At 41.4% G+C, this 18440-nt stretch overlaps 1 protein-coding gene across 1 annotated transcript in view; it reads left to right on the plus strand.

Moving 5' to 3' along the window:
• MYO5C (myosin VC) overlaps nucleotides 1-18440 on the plus strand; it is a 337314-nt gene that overhangs the window by 233911 nt on the left and 84963 nt on the right. The window contains exons 23-26 of the mRNA XM_069765981.1: nucleotides 1795-1888; nucleotides 2007-2070; nucleotides 2287-2467; nucleotides 14931-15024. Coding sequence (XP_069622082.1) covers nucleotides 1795-1888; nucleotides 2007-2070; nucleotides 2287-2467; nucleotides 14931-15024 — 433 coding nt within the window. The remainder of the gene's footprint in view (nucleotides 1-1794; nucleotides 1889-2006; nucleotides 2071-2286; nucleotides 2468-14930; nucleotides 15025-18440) is intronic.

The raw sequence follows: 18440 nt of genomic DNA on the forward strand, positions 1-18440 counted from the left end.
ATCCATCTTACATGTAAATAACACTAAAAAAATAAATAGCAGTAAAACCAATTTTAGTATTTTGTCTACTTTATTGTTTCTTACATATCTCCATCTATGAATCTCCCCTGATCAATTTGATATTAGCTTACAGATCAACTACTAATCTGATATAAATCATTATTTCAAACAGTATCTTGGCTACAAAAGAAATCTCCTTAAAGGGGTATTCTCATGTTTTTAAAATGTTTCAGTTAGATAGCGTGAAAATAAGTACGTTTTTAACTAACTTGCTTTCTCTATTCTCCTTCAATGAGAGCTTTTATCTTACATATTGTGCAGCTTATTTCCATGCAGTTTGGCCATTAGTGCCTGACCACCGTCTGGCCAAGTGTGTACAGTAGTTACATTCCAAGAGATGAGTTAACTCCTAAGATCACAGACAGCTCTTTCCAGGCCATTGATTTCTATACCTGCTCACCTTAAGGTACCTTCACACATAACGATATCGTTAACGATATCGATGCAACGTCACGCTTTTTGTGACGTTAGCAACGATCTCGCTAATGATCTCCTTATGTATGACAGCGACCAACGATCAGGCCCCTGCTGGGAGATCATTGGTCGTGGGGAATGATCAGGGCCTTTTTTTGGTCGCTGATCACCCGCTGTCATTGCTGGATCGGCGTGTGTGACGCCGATCCAGCAATGTGTTCACTTGTAACCAGGGTAAATATCGGGTTACTAAGCGCAGGGCCACGCTTAGTAACCCGATGTTTACCCTGGTTACCATTGTAAAAGTAAAAAAAAAAAACAGTACATACTCACATTCCAATGTCTGTCATGTCCCCCGCCGTCAGCTTCAAGCACTGACTGTGTCAGCGCCGGTCGTAAAGCAGAGCACAGCGGTGACGTCACCGCTGTGCTCTGCTTTACGGCCGGCCCGGCGCTGACAGTCAGTGCAAGGAAGCTGACGGTGGGGGACGTGACAGACATCGGAATGTGAGTATGTACTTTTTTTTTTTCTTTTACAATGGTAACCAGGGTAAACATCGGGTTACTAAGCGCGGCCCTGCACTTAGTAACCCGATGTTTACCCTGGTTACCCGGGTGCTGCAGGGGGACTTCGGCATCGTTGAAGACAGTTTCAACGATACCGAAGTCTTTCCCCTGATTGTTGGTCGCTGGAGAGAGCTGTCTGTATGACAGCTCCCCAGCGACCACACAACGACTTACCAACGATCACGGCCAGGTCGTATCGCTGGCCGCGATCGTTGGTAAGTCGTTTAGTGTAACGGTACCTTAACTATCAACTCCTCACAAGCTGTTGTTACAAATCTTGCAAAATCAACAACTCCCACCATCGACTGTTTCCAAAGCAGGTCTCCTATTCATGGCTCTCATTTCCTTAGCAATATGATTGTTCAAATGCATTGTTATTTCTATATGTTAATATAGTTATAACAACTTTGACTTTGGAACAAACCACTGATAATTGTATGAGTTACAGAAAAAAATTTGTGCTGAGCTTTCTAGTTCTACTAATACTACAATTCTACTATTCAACAAGAGCTGTCACTCAAGAAGGAGAGCCCGCCCTGCCAGAGACCAGGAAGTAAGGAGACTGCAAAGCACAGCTGCTCAAAAGACAAATGTAGAACCAACCGTTGAGAATAGCGCTACAAAATAGGCCATTAGCGATGGTTAATAATTAATAAATGTGATTAGTAATATTTTGTATTTATTATTAAAATATTTTATTCACAAAATCACTTTTGTTTTTAAAACTGCATGAAAATTTATTTTTCCCATTAGAAAATGTCAAAGCTTCAAGTTCAAAACACTGAACTTCTAGAGCAAAAGCAAAGGTTAGAAGTCCGACTGGAAGAGAAGACCCAAGAGATGAAGGGTGAGTGTTACAGTTTCCCCCTTTTATTGTCTGCTTTTGTATCAGTAGATAAAGAAGTAAGTGGTTACTCGCTTACAGATCCTTATTATCGGTCTCTAACTTCTATCTATTCATACAGATAAAATGGATGATCTCACAAATCAACTATTTTCTGATGTGGAGAAAGAAGGGAAGCAAAGAATGTATGTACAATGTGATAAACACAGTATACATGGGTGAAGACCTACTTTACACTTTACATTATTTATTTAAATGATTGTTCTTTTTTTGTTGTATGTACCTGGTAGTGAATGAAGTGTCAGCAGAGTAGAAATACAAACTCATTAACCCAGTGTTTCTTCTATCATTTATATTAATGATCTTGGTTCATTCTTTTATTTATAAAATTTCTTACTCAGGAAGCTTGAAAAACAGTTTGAAATGCAAAAAAAAGACTATGAACAACAAATAAAGCAACTGAGAAATGAAATTGAGGCTTTAAAAGAAAAGAATAAGCAACTGATGCTACAGCTAGAGGAGCAGACAAGACTCCGTGATGGGTTGGAACTAGAAGTTTCTCATTTGTCTGACCAAGCAAAGGTAAAGAATATAAGATCATCCACTTCTACTGTCTTAACTACAGAACAAGCGTCTGCAGCGTTCATATTGCTCTGCGAGTGTAAAGCACAAAAGTTTCACACTATATATTTTTTAGACGTACGAACTGCGACATTTGGGGAAAAAAGCCACACTACAGTGTTAAATGCTAAATGATTTCTAACTCCAGCCACCACTAGGGGGAGCATACTTTCATACAGGATTTGTACAGTTAGTTGCAGTGAGCTCCCCCCAATGGTGTCCTCAGAGACACAGAAATTTATCATGTAATTTTTTTTTGCTGTGTAAAAGGAAATGGGTTTTGGATCTATGCTACAGAAAGACAAATTAAGTTATTTACAGAGTTTTAGATCTATTTAAATTATTAGATAAAATGATTTGTACACTTTATTCATTTAGTGTGCTATACCACCACAGATACTAGCATTAAAGGGAATCTGTCAGCAGGTTTTGGTATGTAATTTGAGGTCAGCATAATGTAGGGGCTGAGGCACTGATTACAGTGATGTGTGACTTACTTGACTCTGTGTTGTTTCAATGCAAACAGTGTTTTATTAGGAGATTATCTCCTGGACTAGTTGCCTTCGTGCCTCCTGGTCCAACCATGCCCCCAGCATCTGCTTACAGTTGATATACAATGTACATAGAAAGCTAATAATCAGTGGAGTCGGCAGGGTTCACTTTCTGAGCTCTGCTACATCTACGGCAGAGAAAACTCTTATTGTGTTTCAACTGCTGCACCCAGTAAACTAAGCGAAACATCTTAGAATCGGTCTTTTTTGTACAGATTTGCTTTTTCACACCAATATCAGTTTTTTGCTGCTGAAGTAAAAAAAAGGTAGTTTTGTTAAGTAACGATAATTAAGGACGCATTATCATAGTTTAGTGTTATGTGAGATTATGCCTAATATTGCTATTACACCCTATGGTTTTTATTAGTTATCCTACTTTTCAGAGATACACAAAAATATTCATATCCGCAGTTCCTAGAACTGTTCCTAAGACTGCCTCTAGGCTTTTCTTGTATCGGAACACAATCCTGAAATTGGAGGAACTGCTAGACTTTATTCTAATCATAGATACATATTTACTTGCGACATTTCCAGCTCAGTATTACTTATACAAACAGATGATGTAATTGCTTGCCTGTTTATTCCAGATCCTCAGATGGAATTATATATAAATTCTTTGTGCTGCTTTTTGGAAAATCCCCAACACATAACATCAGCTAATTAACAGGAAGCTGTACGAATCAGATGAAGCTTGACATGACTTGTGCAGCTGATATGTTTCATGGGATCCACTAATACTGTAAACCACGATCTCCTGAGTTTCATGTGTGCGGAGTATAGCACTGCTGGCAAAGCTCCACGATACTCAAGTATGGCAGTGTATGGACAAAATGTCTTTGGCCAGACCCTCATAAGCCCATAAGACTTAATGTGTTTATAACCTGCATACACTTATTGCTATACAAGATGCTAATATTGTGGACTGCCAACGTATATACAGTACATACACAAGAATGGTTACATACTTTAAATCACAGAGCATCTGGAGTGTTCATGTGGAATATAGTAAAGAGCTAACAGAAAATTAACAACGATCCCCTAAAAAAAAAAGTAAATTTTATTAAATATACGTTAAAAATGATAAATTCCCTTATATAAGGGCTAATGTTTGTGAGTGAAGTTTAACCCTTCAGACTATGTGGTACTAATCTATTTATTTATGCTGGATAAATAGGGTATCAATGTGTGTAGGCCACGCAGTGGAATAGACATAGACAATTCATTTGGGGGCAGCTTGCCCTAATGTACTCTATTCAAAGCTACCTGTCTGTGGATATTTGCATCTTAAGATGGACAATAGTGGCTCCCCCGCATCTTGTAGACTATCCCTCATCATCCCTGGTAATCTTTATATAACGGGGGGAATAAAAGGAATTAAATCCAAGGTCCAAAGAACATAGGCCACATTTTTATGAGCTATAGATCCATAGATATATAACAGACAACCGATCTAGCCCCAGAAATTCACTAGTCGCTGGTTGGCGTGCCGTTGGCTGTGGCAAGCGTGAGACCATAGTGCATCACGGCTCGCACTGATGTGGCTGAACACTTTGTTAGCGGTGGAAGTAAACAAGTGGATGCAGTGGCGTAACTACAAAGTTATGGGCCCCGGTGTGAACTTTCAAATGGGCCCCCCTGCCAAAATATTTTCCACCCAAATCCACATCCTGCCCATGATCCTGCCCCATCTACCTCCACATTCTGCCCCATCTGTCTCCACATTCTGCCCCATCTGACTCCACATTCTGACCCATCTGACTCCACATTCTGACCCATCTGACTCCACATTCTGACCCATCTGACTCCACATTCTGACCCATCTGACTCCACATTCTGACCCATCTGACTCCACATTCTGATCCATCTGACTCCACATTCTGCCCCATCTGTCTCCACATTCTGCCCCATCTGTCTCCACATTCTGCCCCATCTGTCTCCACATTCTGCCCCATCTGTCTCCACATTCTGACCCATCTGTCTCCACATTCTGACCCATCTATCTCCACATTCTGACCCATCTGACTCCACATTCTGCCCCATCTGACTCCACATTCTGCCCCATTTGACTCCACATTCTGCCCCATCTGCCTCCACATTCTGACCCATCTGTCTCCACATTCTGCCCCATCTGTCTCCACATTCTGACTCCACATTCTGACCCATCTGTCTCCATATTCTGCCCCATCTGACTCCACATTCTGCCCCATTTGACTCCACATTCTGCCCCATCCGAATCTACATTCTGCCCCATCTGACTCCACATTCTGCCCCATCTGACTCCACATTCTGCCCCATCTGTCTCCACATTCTGCCCCATCTGTCTCCACATTCTGCCCCATCTGTCTCCACATTCTGCCCCATCTGCCTCCACATTCTGCCTCATCTACCTCCACATTCTGCCCCATTTGTCTCCACATTCTGCCCCATCTGTCTCCACATTCTGCCCCATCTGACTCCACATTCTGCCCCATCTGAACACACATCTTACTGGAACAGCAGGAACAGGAAATCTGCTGCTGGCTGATACCAGAGAACACAAGCTGCACACAACCAGGACTGAGCTGCTGCTGAGAGCTGAAGGACCTGTGGTGACGTCATCGTCATGTGATCAGGAAGCGGAGCTGATAAATGGTGAAGGACCTATAATAATGATGACGTCACCACAGGTCCTTCAGCCCTTCCTTTCTAACAGTTCAGGTGTCGGCTGCTGATCTGATGTGTGCGCCCAACAGGTCAGGTGAAGGGCAAGTCTGTCTTTTGCACTGCGAGAGGAATCACCTGCGCGGCAACAGTTTTGAACTTTTTGCTGATGTCGGCATGCATCTGACCTGCCAGGCCCCTGACTCCCCTGGGCCCGGTCGCAGTGGCGACTGCTGCGACCTTGGTAGTTACGCCCTGGAGTGGATGATATTTCCCCACATTAATCCACTGATCCCTCAGGATCTCCTGATAAACCTATAAACCTCTAAAATATGTACTGAGAAAGGCATACTTCCCAACTTTTGAAGAACAGTAAGAAGGACATCTAGCGTGGCAAGTTTTGGCTACGCCCCTGGCCACACCCCAATCCGAGCATATCTACCATTTCTTTCTACCCTGGTAGGAGCAGATGTCAGAAGGACGGTTGTAGTGAGACATTCAGATGCCTGAGAGTGCAAGGACCCAAATCTGGGACTGTACACTGTATTCAGTACTCTTAGGACTAGCTAGAGAGGAGCTGATTTATTTACATTCACGGGTCTCTGGTCTGGGAGATTCATTTTAATTACTGAAGTGTCACACAACATCCATTTCAACTCACTGGGCAGAGAGACAGCATATAACCAGTACCAACTGTTATGCAGTAGCCATCTATATATATAATTGGCTAAGGGGTACTTCCGTCTGTTTGTCTGTCTGTCTACAACTTCCGTAAAGCCGGCAGGCCGCGACAGGCTTAGTCCAGCCATGAATTGGCCCCTCCCTACTCTCCTCCAGTCAGTGCCCCCTCCCTACTCCCCTCCAGTCAGCGCCAGTGTGTCGCCCCATCCCGGACCAACTTTTTACTATTGATGCTGCCTTAGCAGCATCAATAGTAAAAAGATATAATGTTAAAAATAATTAAAAAAAAATAAAAAATCATGCTATTCTCACCTTCCGTTGCCTCTGCAGCTTTCCCGCTCCTTGCGATGTGGCCGCCAGCTTCCGTTCCCAGAGATATATTGCGAAATTACCCAGATGACTTAGCGGTCTCGCGAGACTACGTCGGCTGTGCTATATACTACGTGGCCTGTGTTATATACTGCGTGGGTTGTGCTATGTATTACGTGGGCTGTGCTATACATTATGTGGGCTGTGCTATATATTACATGGGCTGTGTTATATACTACGTGGCTGTGCTATATACTACGTGGCTGTCTGTGTTACGTGGGCTGTGCTATATACTACGTGGGCTGTGTTATATACTGCGTGGGCTGTGTTATATACTACGTGGCTGTGCTAAGCTCGAAGTACATACATATTCTAGAATACCCGATGTGTTAGAATTGGACCACCATCTAGTTAGAAATATTAGAGAAATCACTATAGCTCAATAGAATCCAGCCCCAAAATACTCTATAGCACAATAGCTAATACCTGACTGTGAGGAGATAGTGCACATAATATTAGTTAATTTATCTAAGTAAAGAGCAGGGAAGGGGGTCACCACAAGTATCACGAGTAGCGAAACCACCTTCGGGGTGTGGAGACGTCACTCCTGACACTTGTGGTGACCTCCTTCCCTGTGTGTCTCTTGTTTCTGTTTGGATTATAAGGATTTTGTAGTGTCTCCTCTGTGAGGCACTCTGGTTTTTATTGTTATTTTTCTCTATTTTGGATTTTAAAACAGTTAATAAAACCATGATTTTATTATAATGGATCTCTTCATTACTTTTGGGGAAATTTTGTACCAGGGTTTGGATTTAACATTTATGTGAAGTGCCATTGACTTATGTTATACGGACATCCTTTGGTAATTAATTGTTAAAATGACTTATAGTAAGGGTTCACAGGCTGGAGCAATAGTGATTGTCTTTTATGAGGAACTACACATAATAGTTCCTGTAATTAATCATAGGGAAATGCAGTTGTGATGCAAGGTAAATTCCAAAAGTAATAAATAGATAGAAGAAAGTCCTCTTCCTATATCTAAGATTCACTGCTAATAACTATGATACAAGAAAGGAGACGTCAGATAAGTGACACTGACTTCCCCATATGTAATGGGTTATACAGTGCATGAGACAGAATGCCCCAGCATGGGCTTATCAGGTTATTGTGTGTTTAGCCATTATTTAGGCTGACTTCAACATCCTGAAAAAGTATTAATAGAAATGTGGCCAAGAAAAGTCACAAAATAAACTAGGATTGTGTGCCATATTTTTACATACCAGCATGGCATAAACACCAATAAGTGAACCTAATGGTATATACCAACGTAAGGCAAATCATAGATATCCACCGAAAAACAACTGCCCACAATGCTGGTTATAAGACAACAAACTTTATTATTATCACATAAACGACTGATAAAACCACAAACATAAAGAAAGGGGTAAAGTACAGGAGAAAAAAAAACCTGGTGGGTATGGCTACTAGGAAAACAATGGACTAAGCATAAAGTCACTCAATAATATAAATCTATAAAAATATATATATACATATAGAGAAAAATAGATAGAGATAAATATGGGAAAAGCGGGCAGCGGCCATCAGGCAATATATAGACATAAATATAAAGTGCATTCATGTAGAGATTACGTAAGTTATATAATGCTAAGACATAAAATATCATACACCTGAGTGCGGCTGCCCGCCGTACCCAACAGAAATAGCGAGCAGAGTCCACATATAATGAATATTTAGCAAGTGCCTACCAAATACATACCAGGAGCCAGGGACCCACCACTCCCAACGCATGTTTCGCTATAAACAAGCTTCGTCCTTCGTCCACAAGTTTGTTGTATTATAACCAGCATTGTGGGCAGTTGTTTTTCGGTGGATACCAGCATGGCAGCCATAAGTTGGAATAAGAAAGAGATTTGTATAGCATGCATAGCAACTGGTGTCCAATATTTTATGCCACATGTCCTGTCTTGTTCTTGTATGAGAGTGCTAATAGATATAATTTGACTTACCATGTTTCTTTATAACATTACTAATTGGTTTTATGAAGTTTGTTGGTATCTCATGTTTTCTTGACAGCTACAAAAAATGTTAAATATATGTAAAATCATTTCTGTAGCATTATGTTTTTTGTCATGTTATGTCATATTCTATTAATATTTATGTAGATGTCATATGTCTGGATTTGAACACTTGATGCTGTCGTCAGTGTCTCTTTCCTCTGAGCCACAGCAGATACACCTTTCTTTGGGTGTTTTAGTTCTGTTATCTTTGTTTCTGTCTGTTTTGGGTAACAGGTGTTTTTCTTTCATTTACTCTGTCTGCCCTATCACATTTCGGGTGCAGCTTTATATACTTCCCCTGCTGGTGTTTCTTCTTGGTGATAGTCTTTGTTGGATTAATTCACTGTACCTGTAGTTGGTTGCAGCTGTTTCGTGTATAATTCCTTTATTCCTTAGGGAATTGCTACTCTAGCTATATACTAGAAGCTGCTAAGGACATTCAGGGTAAGTCACCATCGAGTGGGGGCACCATTGCGTTACCTTAGGGTGCCAACCTCTGTGGCCAGGCAGGGACAGACCAAGGTAAGTGGAAGGCTTTTCCTAGTCTGAACAGTGATATGTCAGGTTCAGGTATTTGTCTCCCTGATTTCTACGCTACTCATGTGCCTTAGCAGTCATAACAGAAGAATACGAAAAACACATTTTAAAACTTGTAAGGCCAAAAAAAACTAAGATAAAGAAAGATATGCCAAAGAAAGACTTACTGTAGATTTTTAAGGGTAGAGAGAATTTAGAATAGGGGTCTGTGACCACCACTATAAAACAAAATATGTCATGTGCTGTCAGTGAGGAGAGTAGAGAAAGGTATTTCAAGGCAGCTAATGTCCCCTGAAAGTAAAAGGTTTGGATGTTGTACTTCCAACTGTCTGATCTTTCTCTTTCCCAACTTCATGAGTTAAGGAATAGTTAGGAGATCCTCATACAGTGGCATGCAAAAGTTTGGGCGCCCTTGGTCAAAATTACTGTTATTGAGAACAGTTAAGCAAGTTGAAGATGATATAATCTCTAAGAGGGCTAAAGTTAAAGATGGCACATTTCCTTTGTATTTTAGGCAAAAAATATATATATATTTTCAACTTTGACATTTTATCTTCAACTTGCTTAACTGTTCACAATAACAAAAATTTTGGCCAGGGGTGTCGAAAATTTTACATGACACTGTACATATCAAATGGCCGTCGAGTTCATCTAATTTCCTTCTAATGTGTACTAGGGCTATAATGGCCATTGACTGCAGTTGGACTGCATGTGCATTACAGTTGCACTGAGTAAACTATTTCTCACAAGAGGCTGATTTAGGCTAGGTTCACGTTAGCTTTTGAGTCTGCAGGTTGTCATCAGTAGGCGCAAACACATGTCAAAGCGCATGCTAATGCAGCGTTTTTTATCCGCATCATCTTACGCTTCACGCAAAAAAAAGCTGCGTTTGGATGCGTTTACGTTATTTATGCGCATGCGTTCAATCGAACAATGCTTTTCCAGGAGAATTTCCTTGACACGAGTCACTTCCAATTGGCGTGTCTCGTGTAAATTCTCTATATAGACCCTTGTACAGATGAAATCCTCATCTTTTGCTGTTGTATTCTGCTGCAAGATGGATCTTCGCATGGAGAGCTTATATCGTAATCTGGATTTGGATTTGAACTTGGTTTATGCCTTTGCTGTTGCTTGTTATGAAGAAAGAAATAGAGAAAGATGGAGAAGACGTCGTCATCGCTACTGGCAACACTCCATCGTTGAAGTCCAAGAGAGCCAAGGAGCCTACCAATCGTTGTACACCGAGCTGCATGCAAACCCTCAGAAGTTTTTCGACTACACAAGGATGTCGGAACAGAGCTTCGATGACTTGCTGCAACGTGTGCGAGGATCCATGACCAGGCACGACACACAGCTACGGCGAGCAATTCCTGCTCAGGAACGTCTGTTGGTGACCCTAAGGTACATAATTTTGAAAAATAAACACCTGTCATTAATACGATTGTTCTAAAAGCCATATACTGATTTTTTTTTTCTTTTTTTTTTCTAAAAGCCATGTACTGATTTTTTTCTCCATTTTCTCTTCGGCAGATTCCTGGCTACCGGAGAGACATTTTCATCTCTCCATTTCCAATTCCGGATTGGAGTATTCACCCTTTCTGGGATTGTTGCAGACACCTGCTGTGCTTTATGTGACGTTCTGCATGCAGAATTCCTCCCACAACTGAACTGTGGCTGGAAAATGCTTCAAAATTTATGGACATTTGTAATGTTCCTAACTGGGGGGTGTGGACGGCAAACACATTCACATTAGGAAACCAGTTGGAAGTGGATCCGAGTTTTTCAATGATAAAAAATAATTTTCGATTGTTCTCATGGCGATTGCAGATGCTGACTGTAGATTTGTCACCATTGACGTTGGCTCATTTGGACGAGGAAATGACTCAGACTTTTAAAAACTCTGACATGGGCCAACATTTGTACGGTAATGATCTAAATTTTCCGCAGCCAGGACCTCTTCCCAGCACTGAAGGACCGCCAATGCTGCTTGTTGTGATTGGGGATGAAGTGTTCCAAATGTGTGCCAACCTCCTAAAACCGTACTCAAGTCGGGACTTAAATCACAAAAAAGATTTACAACTACCGACTGACAAGGGCACGAAGAACTGTGGAGTGTGCCTTTGGATTGCTGGTCTCTAAATGGCACATTTTGTGAGCAGCCATTAATCTAAAAATTGATACTAATGATGAGGTTGTGAAAACGTGTGTTGTTCTGCACAACTACATCCTGGCCAAAGAGCGACCAAACTCAGAACTAGAGGAACCTGTTACTACCACATTTTGTGATTACCAAGATCACCCTCTGTGGACTTCAGTGGAAGTTGCCCAAATGAGGGATACATTTGCTGCCTACTTTGTTTCTGATAATGGATGTCTGGCATGGCAAGACAAAATGGTTTAAGCCGCTAAAATGTACCTGTAATGTTAAAATGTACCTGTAATGGTAAAATTTACCTGTAATGTTAACATGTTCCTGTAATGCTAAAATTTAACTGTAATATTTAAATTTACCTGTAATGTTAAAATGTTCCTGTAATGTTTGCTGACTGAAATAATAAAAAAAACTCTGGTAAAACACCTGTTCCAAGTTCCCTCAACAATACAATACACATAAGTGGGTGTTTGCGGCGACGGCGCACAAGTATGGCGATGGCGCATACAGAGATAAAAAACACACTGTGAATGTGCAAACAAAAGCAAAATTGTATTTAACAATAAAAAATTAGCTTCGGAGAATAAAAAATTAGCTTTGGGGATTTGTCAGAGGGTGAAATGTGATGGACATGGGGGGTGTGGAGCTGGGATGATTGGCTAGCATGTGTGGATGGTGAAGGGGTTCCAGGGGAAGGGCCTACAAAATGCGTGGGGTCTGGGAGGTCAGGGATGGGAGTAGACACATTAGGAGCGGAAGCGTGAGAAGGGAGAGACACATTGGAAGGGAGAGACAAATTAGAAAACAGAGACACATTGGAAGGTGAGGGTGGCGGTGGTAGGACAGTTTTGTGGGTACGTTTGCTGGTCCTAGTCTTCTTGGTTTGCTGTGCTGAACTGGTACTGGCTCTTTGGGAGGGTGGGAGTGGTGGCTTGAGGCTGGTGTGCAGCAGGACTCGGCATGGTGGTGGAGGTAGACTGGTGCGCAGCAGGACTCGGCATGGTGGTGGAGGTAGACTGGTGTACAGCAGGACTCGGCATGGTGGTGGAGGTAGACTGGTGTGCAGCAGGACTTGGCATGGTGGTGGAGGTAGACAGGCGTGCAGCAGGACTCGGCATGGTGGTGGCTTGAGGCAGGTGTGCAGCAGGACTCGGCATGGTGGTGAACCTAGTTAGTGGTGGAACAGCCGGAAATGCCATGTGTGGCTGCTGGAAGTACCGAGTCTGCTGCATAGCCTGGTTGTAAGCAGCATGGCAGGCCTGCATCACATTCAGCTGGAGATAAGGCGTAAGGTTTTCCGACATGCCCCGCTCTATAGCATTAAAAAAAGTTGTGCCGGTCTGTGAGGCGGTAAAGGCGTCGGTTGACTTACTGAAAAAGTGAGTTCACATGCGCGAACCCACTTTCCAGTCTGTCTCCAATGGCCTGTAGGCCATTCTGGAAGACCGAGCCTATGTGAACAAATTTGGGCATGAATGGCCTGTTCCAGGCCTTCTGCCACTGGCAAGAAGAGCAAAAAAAAAAACAGTGGCAGAGGATTGGGACAGAGGAAAACCTGAAGGACCAGCTGCCTGTTCGCCAGCCTGTGAAGCCTGCCCACTTGCTGCATCGCTGGTGGATGACTGGGACTGTTCGGTGGCTGTTCGATGAGTGGCAGCTCCAACGGAGAACGATCCAGGTTCAGCGGTGCTGCTCCAGGTTCTGTTTGAAAATAAAAAATTTTAAAGTGCCAACAGTGCAATACTTATAAAAATCCTTTCTGACTTGTGTGGCATGGTCACAATCATCCAACAGCAATCTGGCCACTTCATCCTATAGCCGCCAAATGACCACAGTGAGTGCCACTGATCCTAGATGTCCCACAACGGAACTCGCTCCTGCACCAATGTTATTAGGAGGTCGTTGTCAATGGTGGCTTCACGACGTGGAACCTAGACATCAAAGAAACATATTAATATAGTTGTAAAGATAAAACAAAAACAGTCAAGAACCCACCGTCTTTCCACTTGAACTTGGGCCTGAGTCTGCTCCTGCTCTGCCGCACTGGAACTGTTCTCTAAAGAAAATACATGATTTTACCACATGTGTCATATTGACAGTCAATATTTACCAATCAGAAGCAAATGTACTCACTTCATCAATCTCCTCTCCGCTCTGGGAGGTATGCTCTTCACTGGAGGACATCTTTGATGAGGAATGCTGCAAGAGAGACAGAAGTGAGTACAGATTGCAGTGAGAGAGACAGACAGACATTTTCTTAGCTTCTTTACTCACATCCTGAGTGAAATCCAGAGTCTTCAGAGCAGCAAAGCAGTAACAATCGCTTCCAGAGGCTTGAGAGTACTGAACTTCCTTTCTCCATACCTCTTTTATACATCAGGGATTTTGCAGGTGGTAACATCATTTCCTGGACCTGCTCATTCTGAAGTACGCATGTATATCGAACGCAAGCGTACGCATGTCGTTGCGTACCAATGCGTTCCCATGTCCTTGCATACCAATGCATTCCCATAGACAGTTATGCGTTGTTTTGACGCATTTCATCCGCACTCATCCGCATGCGTATGGCAGCGCATATTTGACACCTAAAAAAATGCAACATGTTGTGTTCGCCAGACCCCGCCGCAGACCGCCAAACGACGCATACGTACGCATCTACAAGCGAACGTATGTGCACGCAGGGACATGCGTTTGCAATGTTAAATATATGTACGCATGATGCATGCGGATCAAACGCTGCGCGCGCCAGACGCAAATGGGATGCCAGCCTTTAAATGGGATGTCCACTACTGAGCAAGAACTGCTTAATCACTTCAATGCCCCATATCATAAAAACAATCAATACTCGGCTCACACAGCAGTGGCATTGTAGAAATATCAGTGTTTCTATTCTCAGCAGGTAATATGACATAGTGGTACCACGTGATGACTGCAGCCAGTCAGTGCTGCTAATTGGCTGCAGCCCTTCATTCTGATGGAATTGTAAAGGCTGCTTCCTGTCAGTGGCCACTGAATGGCTGCAGTGATCACTTGACGCAACTTTGTCACATCACCCACCAAGAAGCTCTGGAAATAGCAGCTCTGGCATCGCAGTAATGCTGTGGGAAGTCAGTATCAATTTTTTTTTATGTTACATTGGGCACAGAAGTGATTAAGCAGGGGTTTTTCAGTAATGGAGTAATGGACAACCCCTTTAAATTTGAAGGCATTTCTACAACTCAGGATATTTAGGTTAAGGCTCATACCTTTATTGGAAACAAAGCATGTATCTCAGTTGTCATTCAGCGTTTGTTGAGACAACTAAAACTAATATGACGGTTTCTGCAAAGTTTCTCCTAATTTTTCCAGCGTTCTGAAATGCAAATCTGCCTCGGAACTCAATAAATAATACCCTTCGTATATACAACCTAAAGAACTAAGCTTTAGGAGTTATAGCTGATTATTATTTTATAATATTATTCTTTTTTTGTGTGCAGAAAATCCCAGAGTTTCAAAATCAAATTGAAGTTCTTGAAACCCAGATAAAGGAGACCGACAATCTAGCACAGTTGCAAAAACATGAAATGCGAGGTATGTGTCTCATGTCTTGATTGTATGGTAAAGGGAACCTGTAACAAGAAAAAACGCTATTGGTGCCAGTGAACTTTATTCCCCCATGGGAGTGTTTGGGTTTAGGTCAAGGGGGTGATGCCGACACCGTTTCAGCCACCGCTCCCGTCATTTTTGTATGTCTTGGCAGAAAAAACACAACGGCAAAAACTGGCATTTTTGCCTTGTTTTTGCATGCATTTTTTTCACTTGCCTTTTTCTAGCTTTTTTTTGGACAGCAATGAATGCTATAGAGATATATAATAAATGGAGATAGGTAATAGATAATAAACATAGTCAGACATATATAGACATACAGACCGACATATACAATGGCATGTAAAAGTTTGAGCACTCCTTTTCAAAATTACTGTTATTATCAACAGTGAAGCAGGTTGAATATGTTATATGAGCTGCCTAGAATAGAAGCACTGCTGTGTGACCTGAGTATAGATTGTTTTTTGATATGAGGCACGTGACGTCTGAAATATACACTTTCTCATAACCCAGGCCTTTTAAGTAAGCGGCCCAGGTTACGCATTCTAGGGTTCAAGCAGTTCTTTCACAGTAGGTGACATCCCCTTTAAATCAGCCTTTGAGAGAAATATTCTATTCAGCGCAACTATAATGCACATGAAGTCCAACTGCAGTCAATGGCCATTATAGCCCTAGTACACATTAGAAGGAAATCAGCTGAATTTGACAACCATTTACCGTAAATGTACAATGGCATACAAAACTTTCAGCACCCCTGGTCAAAATTATTGTTATTGTGAACAGTTAAGCAAGTTGAACATGAAATGATCTCTAAAAGGCCTAAAGATGACACATTTCCCTTGTATTTTAGGTAAAAAAAATATATTGTAATTTTTTTCGTTTAAAAAATTAGAAAAAAGGGAAATGGGCCTATGCAAAAGTTTGGGCACCCTTGGAGATTTGTGTGCTCAGATAACTTTGACCAAGGTTTCAGACCCAACAAACAGGCTCTCCATGCATGTGTTGTGACTGTCACACAGCCGTGACACATGTATCTGCGGCGCCGAACAGCTGATTATCGGGAGCGCTCCAGGTATCGGGGTTACTGATGCAGCTGTTCGGTAAGCGCTATAGCTATTCGGATAAGGAGTTATCCGAAGCTATTCGCTCAGAACTTCGGAGACATGTTGTCAGTAGTTTATAGAATAAAAGAACAATTTACATTTTACTCAAAAATATACCTATAAAGAGAAAAATCAGACAAACTGAAAATTTTGCAGTGGTCTCTTAATTTTTGCCAGAGCTGCATGTATATGTAATATACAGTATATATTTACCTCTCTCTCTCTCTCTCTATATATATATATATAGAGAGAGAGAGAGAGAGAGAGATAAATAAATATATATATATATATATATATATATATATATATATATATATATATACATAGACTGCTCCAAAAAATAAAGGGAACACTAAAATCCCACATCCTAGATATCACTGAATGAAATATTCCAGTTGTAAATCTTTATTCATTACATAGTGGAAAGTGTTTAGGACAATAAAACCTAAAAATGATCAACGTAAATCGCAACTAATATCCCACGGAGGTCTGGAGTTGGAATGATGCTCAAAATCAAAGTGGAAAATTAAGTTACAGGCTGATCCAACTTCACTGGAAATGCCTCAAGATTAGCTCACAAATAATGTATAACAAAAGGGAAAAATTCAGCTTACAAAAAGAACAAAACCCCCATAAAATAGATACTTTATTAAATAACACAAATAGAAAAAAACCCAAAAAGACAAGAAAGCCCAAAATACTCGGGCAATCCACTACGGGAGAAAAAATACTCCCTACCAAGATAATCTATTGGTAGACTGGAAAAAATATATAGTCAAAAAAATATATATACTGATAATATGCTGGTGGTACACACGTGTATTGACCTATACCAAGTACCAAGGGTGCCAGGATATAAGTGAGATATCCCTACAACAGATGAAAAAAACCCCTATGGCTGTACACCTACCTAGATGCGGAGGTTGGCACCCTAAGAGATAAAACGAGAATGGCGCCCCGCTCGTGCGATGGCTATCTCTAACCTCCTACTATCTCCCTATAAGGAGTAAAGTAGGAAAGAGAGGCCAGATGGCTGGTAATATCATATGAAGCTATGTGTTATGTAATTTAACAACATAACCGGCCCTCCCCTCCAATGTGATGTAAGCAAAAGGGATAGCGCTTATAGATAAATAATGCACATATCGCACATCAAAACATGGGGTATCATGACGTCCGTCTCAGGCTAGCACGAGTGTGAAAGCACAACCAACATTCAAAAATTAACAAAACATCAGCCAGATGTGGTCTGTGGTCCCCACCTTCAGAACCACTCCTTTATTGAGTGTGTCTTGATAATTGGCAATAATTTCCATCTGTGGTCTATTCCATTTGCACAACAACATGTGAAATTGATTGTCAAACAGTGTTGCTTCCTAAGTGGACAGTTTGATTTCACAGAAGTTTGATTTACTTGGAGTTATATTCTGTTGTTTAAGTGTTCCCTTTATTTTTTTGAGCAGTGTATTAGGAGCACTTTATCAGCCACCTATTAACCATTTTAATGATTCCTTCTTATACCTAAGCTCTATTACAGGGTGTAAAAATAATGTGTAATCCTGGCACATGTACGTGAACCAGTCTGGGACCCCTGTCACTTACCCAAGCAGTGTACTGGTATCACAACAGGTGCCAGAAGAAGTACCTGTTCTCCTCCTCCATGTACATTCTGGGATGTCAATCATGCATCTGTGGGCATGATACCAGCGTACAGCTGGGATAAGTGACAGCGATACTGGACTAGTCCAGGTATCTGGATTAAATATCATTTTTACACACAGCAGCAACATTGAGGTATAGTAAAGGGGGCATAAAAAACGTTATTAGGAGTCTGATAAAGCATTCCTGCCACATGACAAGTCCCTTGAAAGGTTCGCTTCAATTTACGCGGTTGTCTTTGGTTGGAAATGAAGAAAATGTGTTCAATCTGTCAATTTAGGAGGTTCTGCTGAATTTTACAAAGTTGTACGTTTTCCCGCAGACCGCAGCTTTCTCCGTATATTAAAAAGAGAAGTCATTCTTCTTTTTGTGTCCAGTTAATGTAATTGCATTTGCTGATCTGGGTAGATAAGAGTGCAAGGGGATTCACGTACAGAAATGTGACTTGTAAATTAGACCTATAGTATATTTCTCTAGTCCCAACCCATAAATTGAATTCACTGCTCATGTAGTTCATTTTTGCAGAAATAGTTTGATAATATGAAAAATAGAAAAATGAAAGGCAATAGCTTTTTTTTTTTTTACTGTAGAATTGCATTATATGATATTCATGCACATAATGTACAGGTCTTTTTAAAA

This window comes from Ranitomeya imitator, chromosome 4 (assembly GCF_032444005.1).
Source record: "Ranitomeya imitator isolate aRanImi1 chromosome 4, aRanImi1.pri, whole genome shotgun sequence".
In the NCBI taxonomy this organism is placed as follows: Eukaryota; Metazoa; Chordata; class Amphibia; order Anura; family Dendrobatidae; genus Ranitomeya; species Ranitomeya imitator.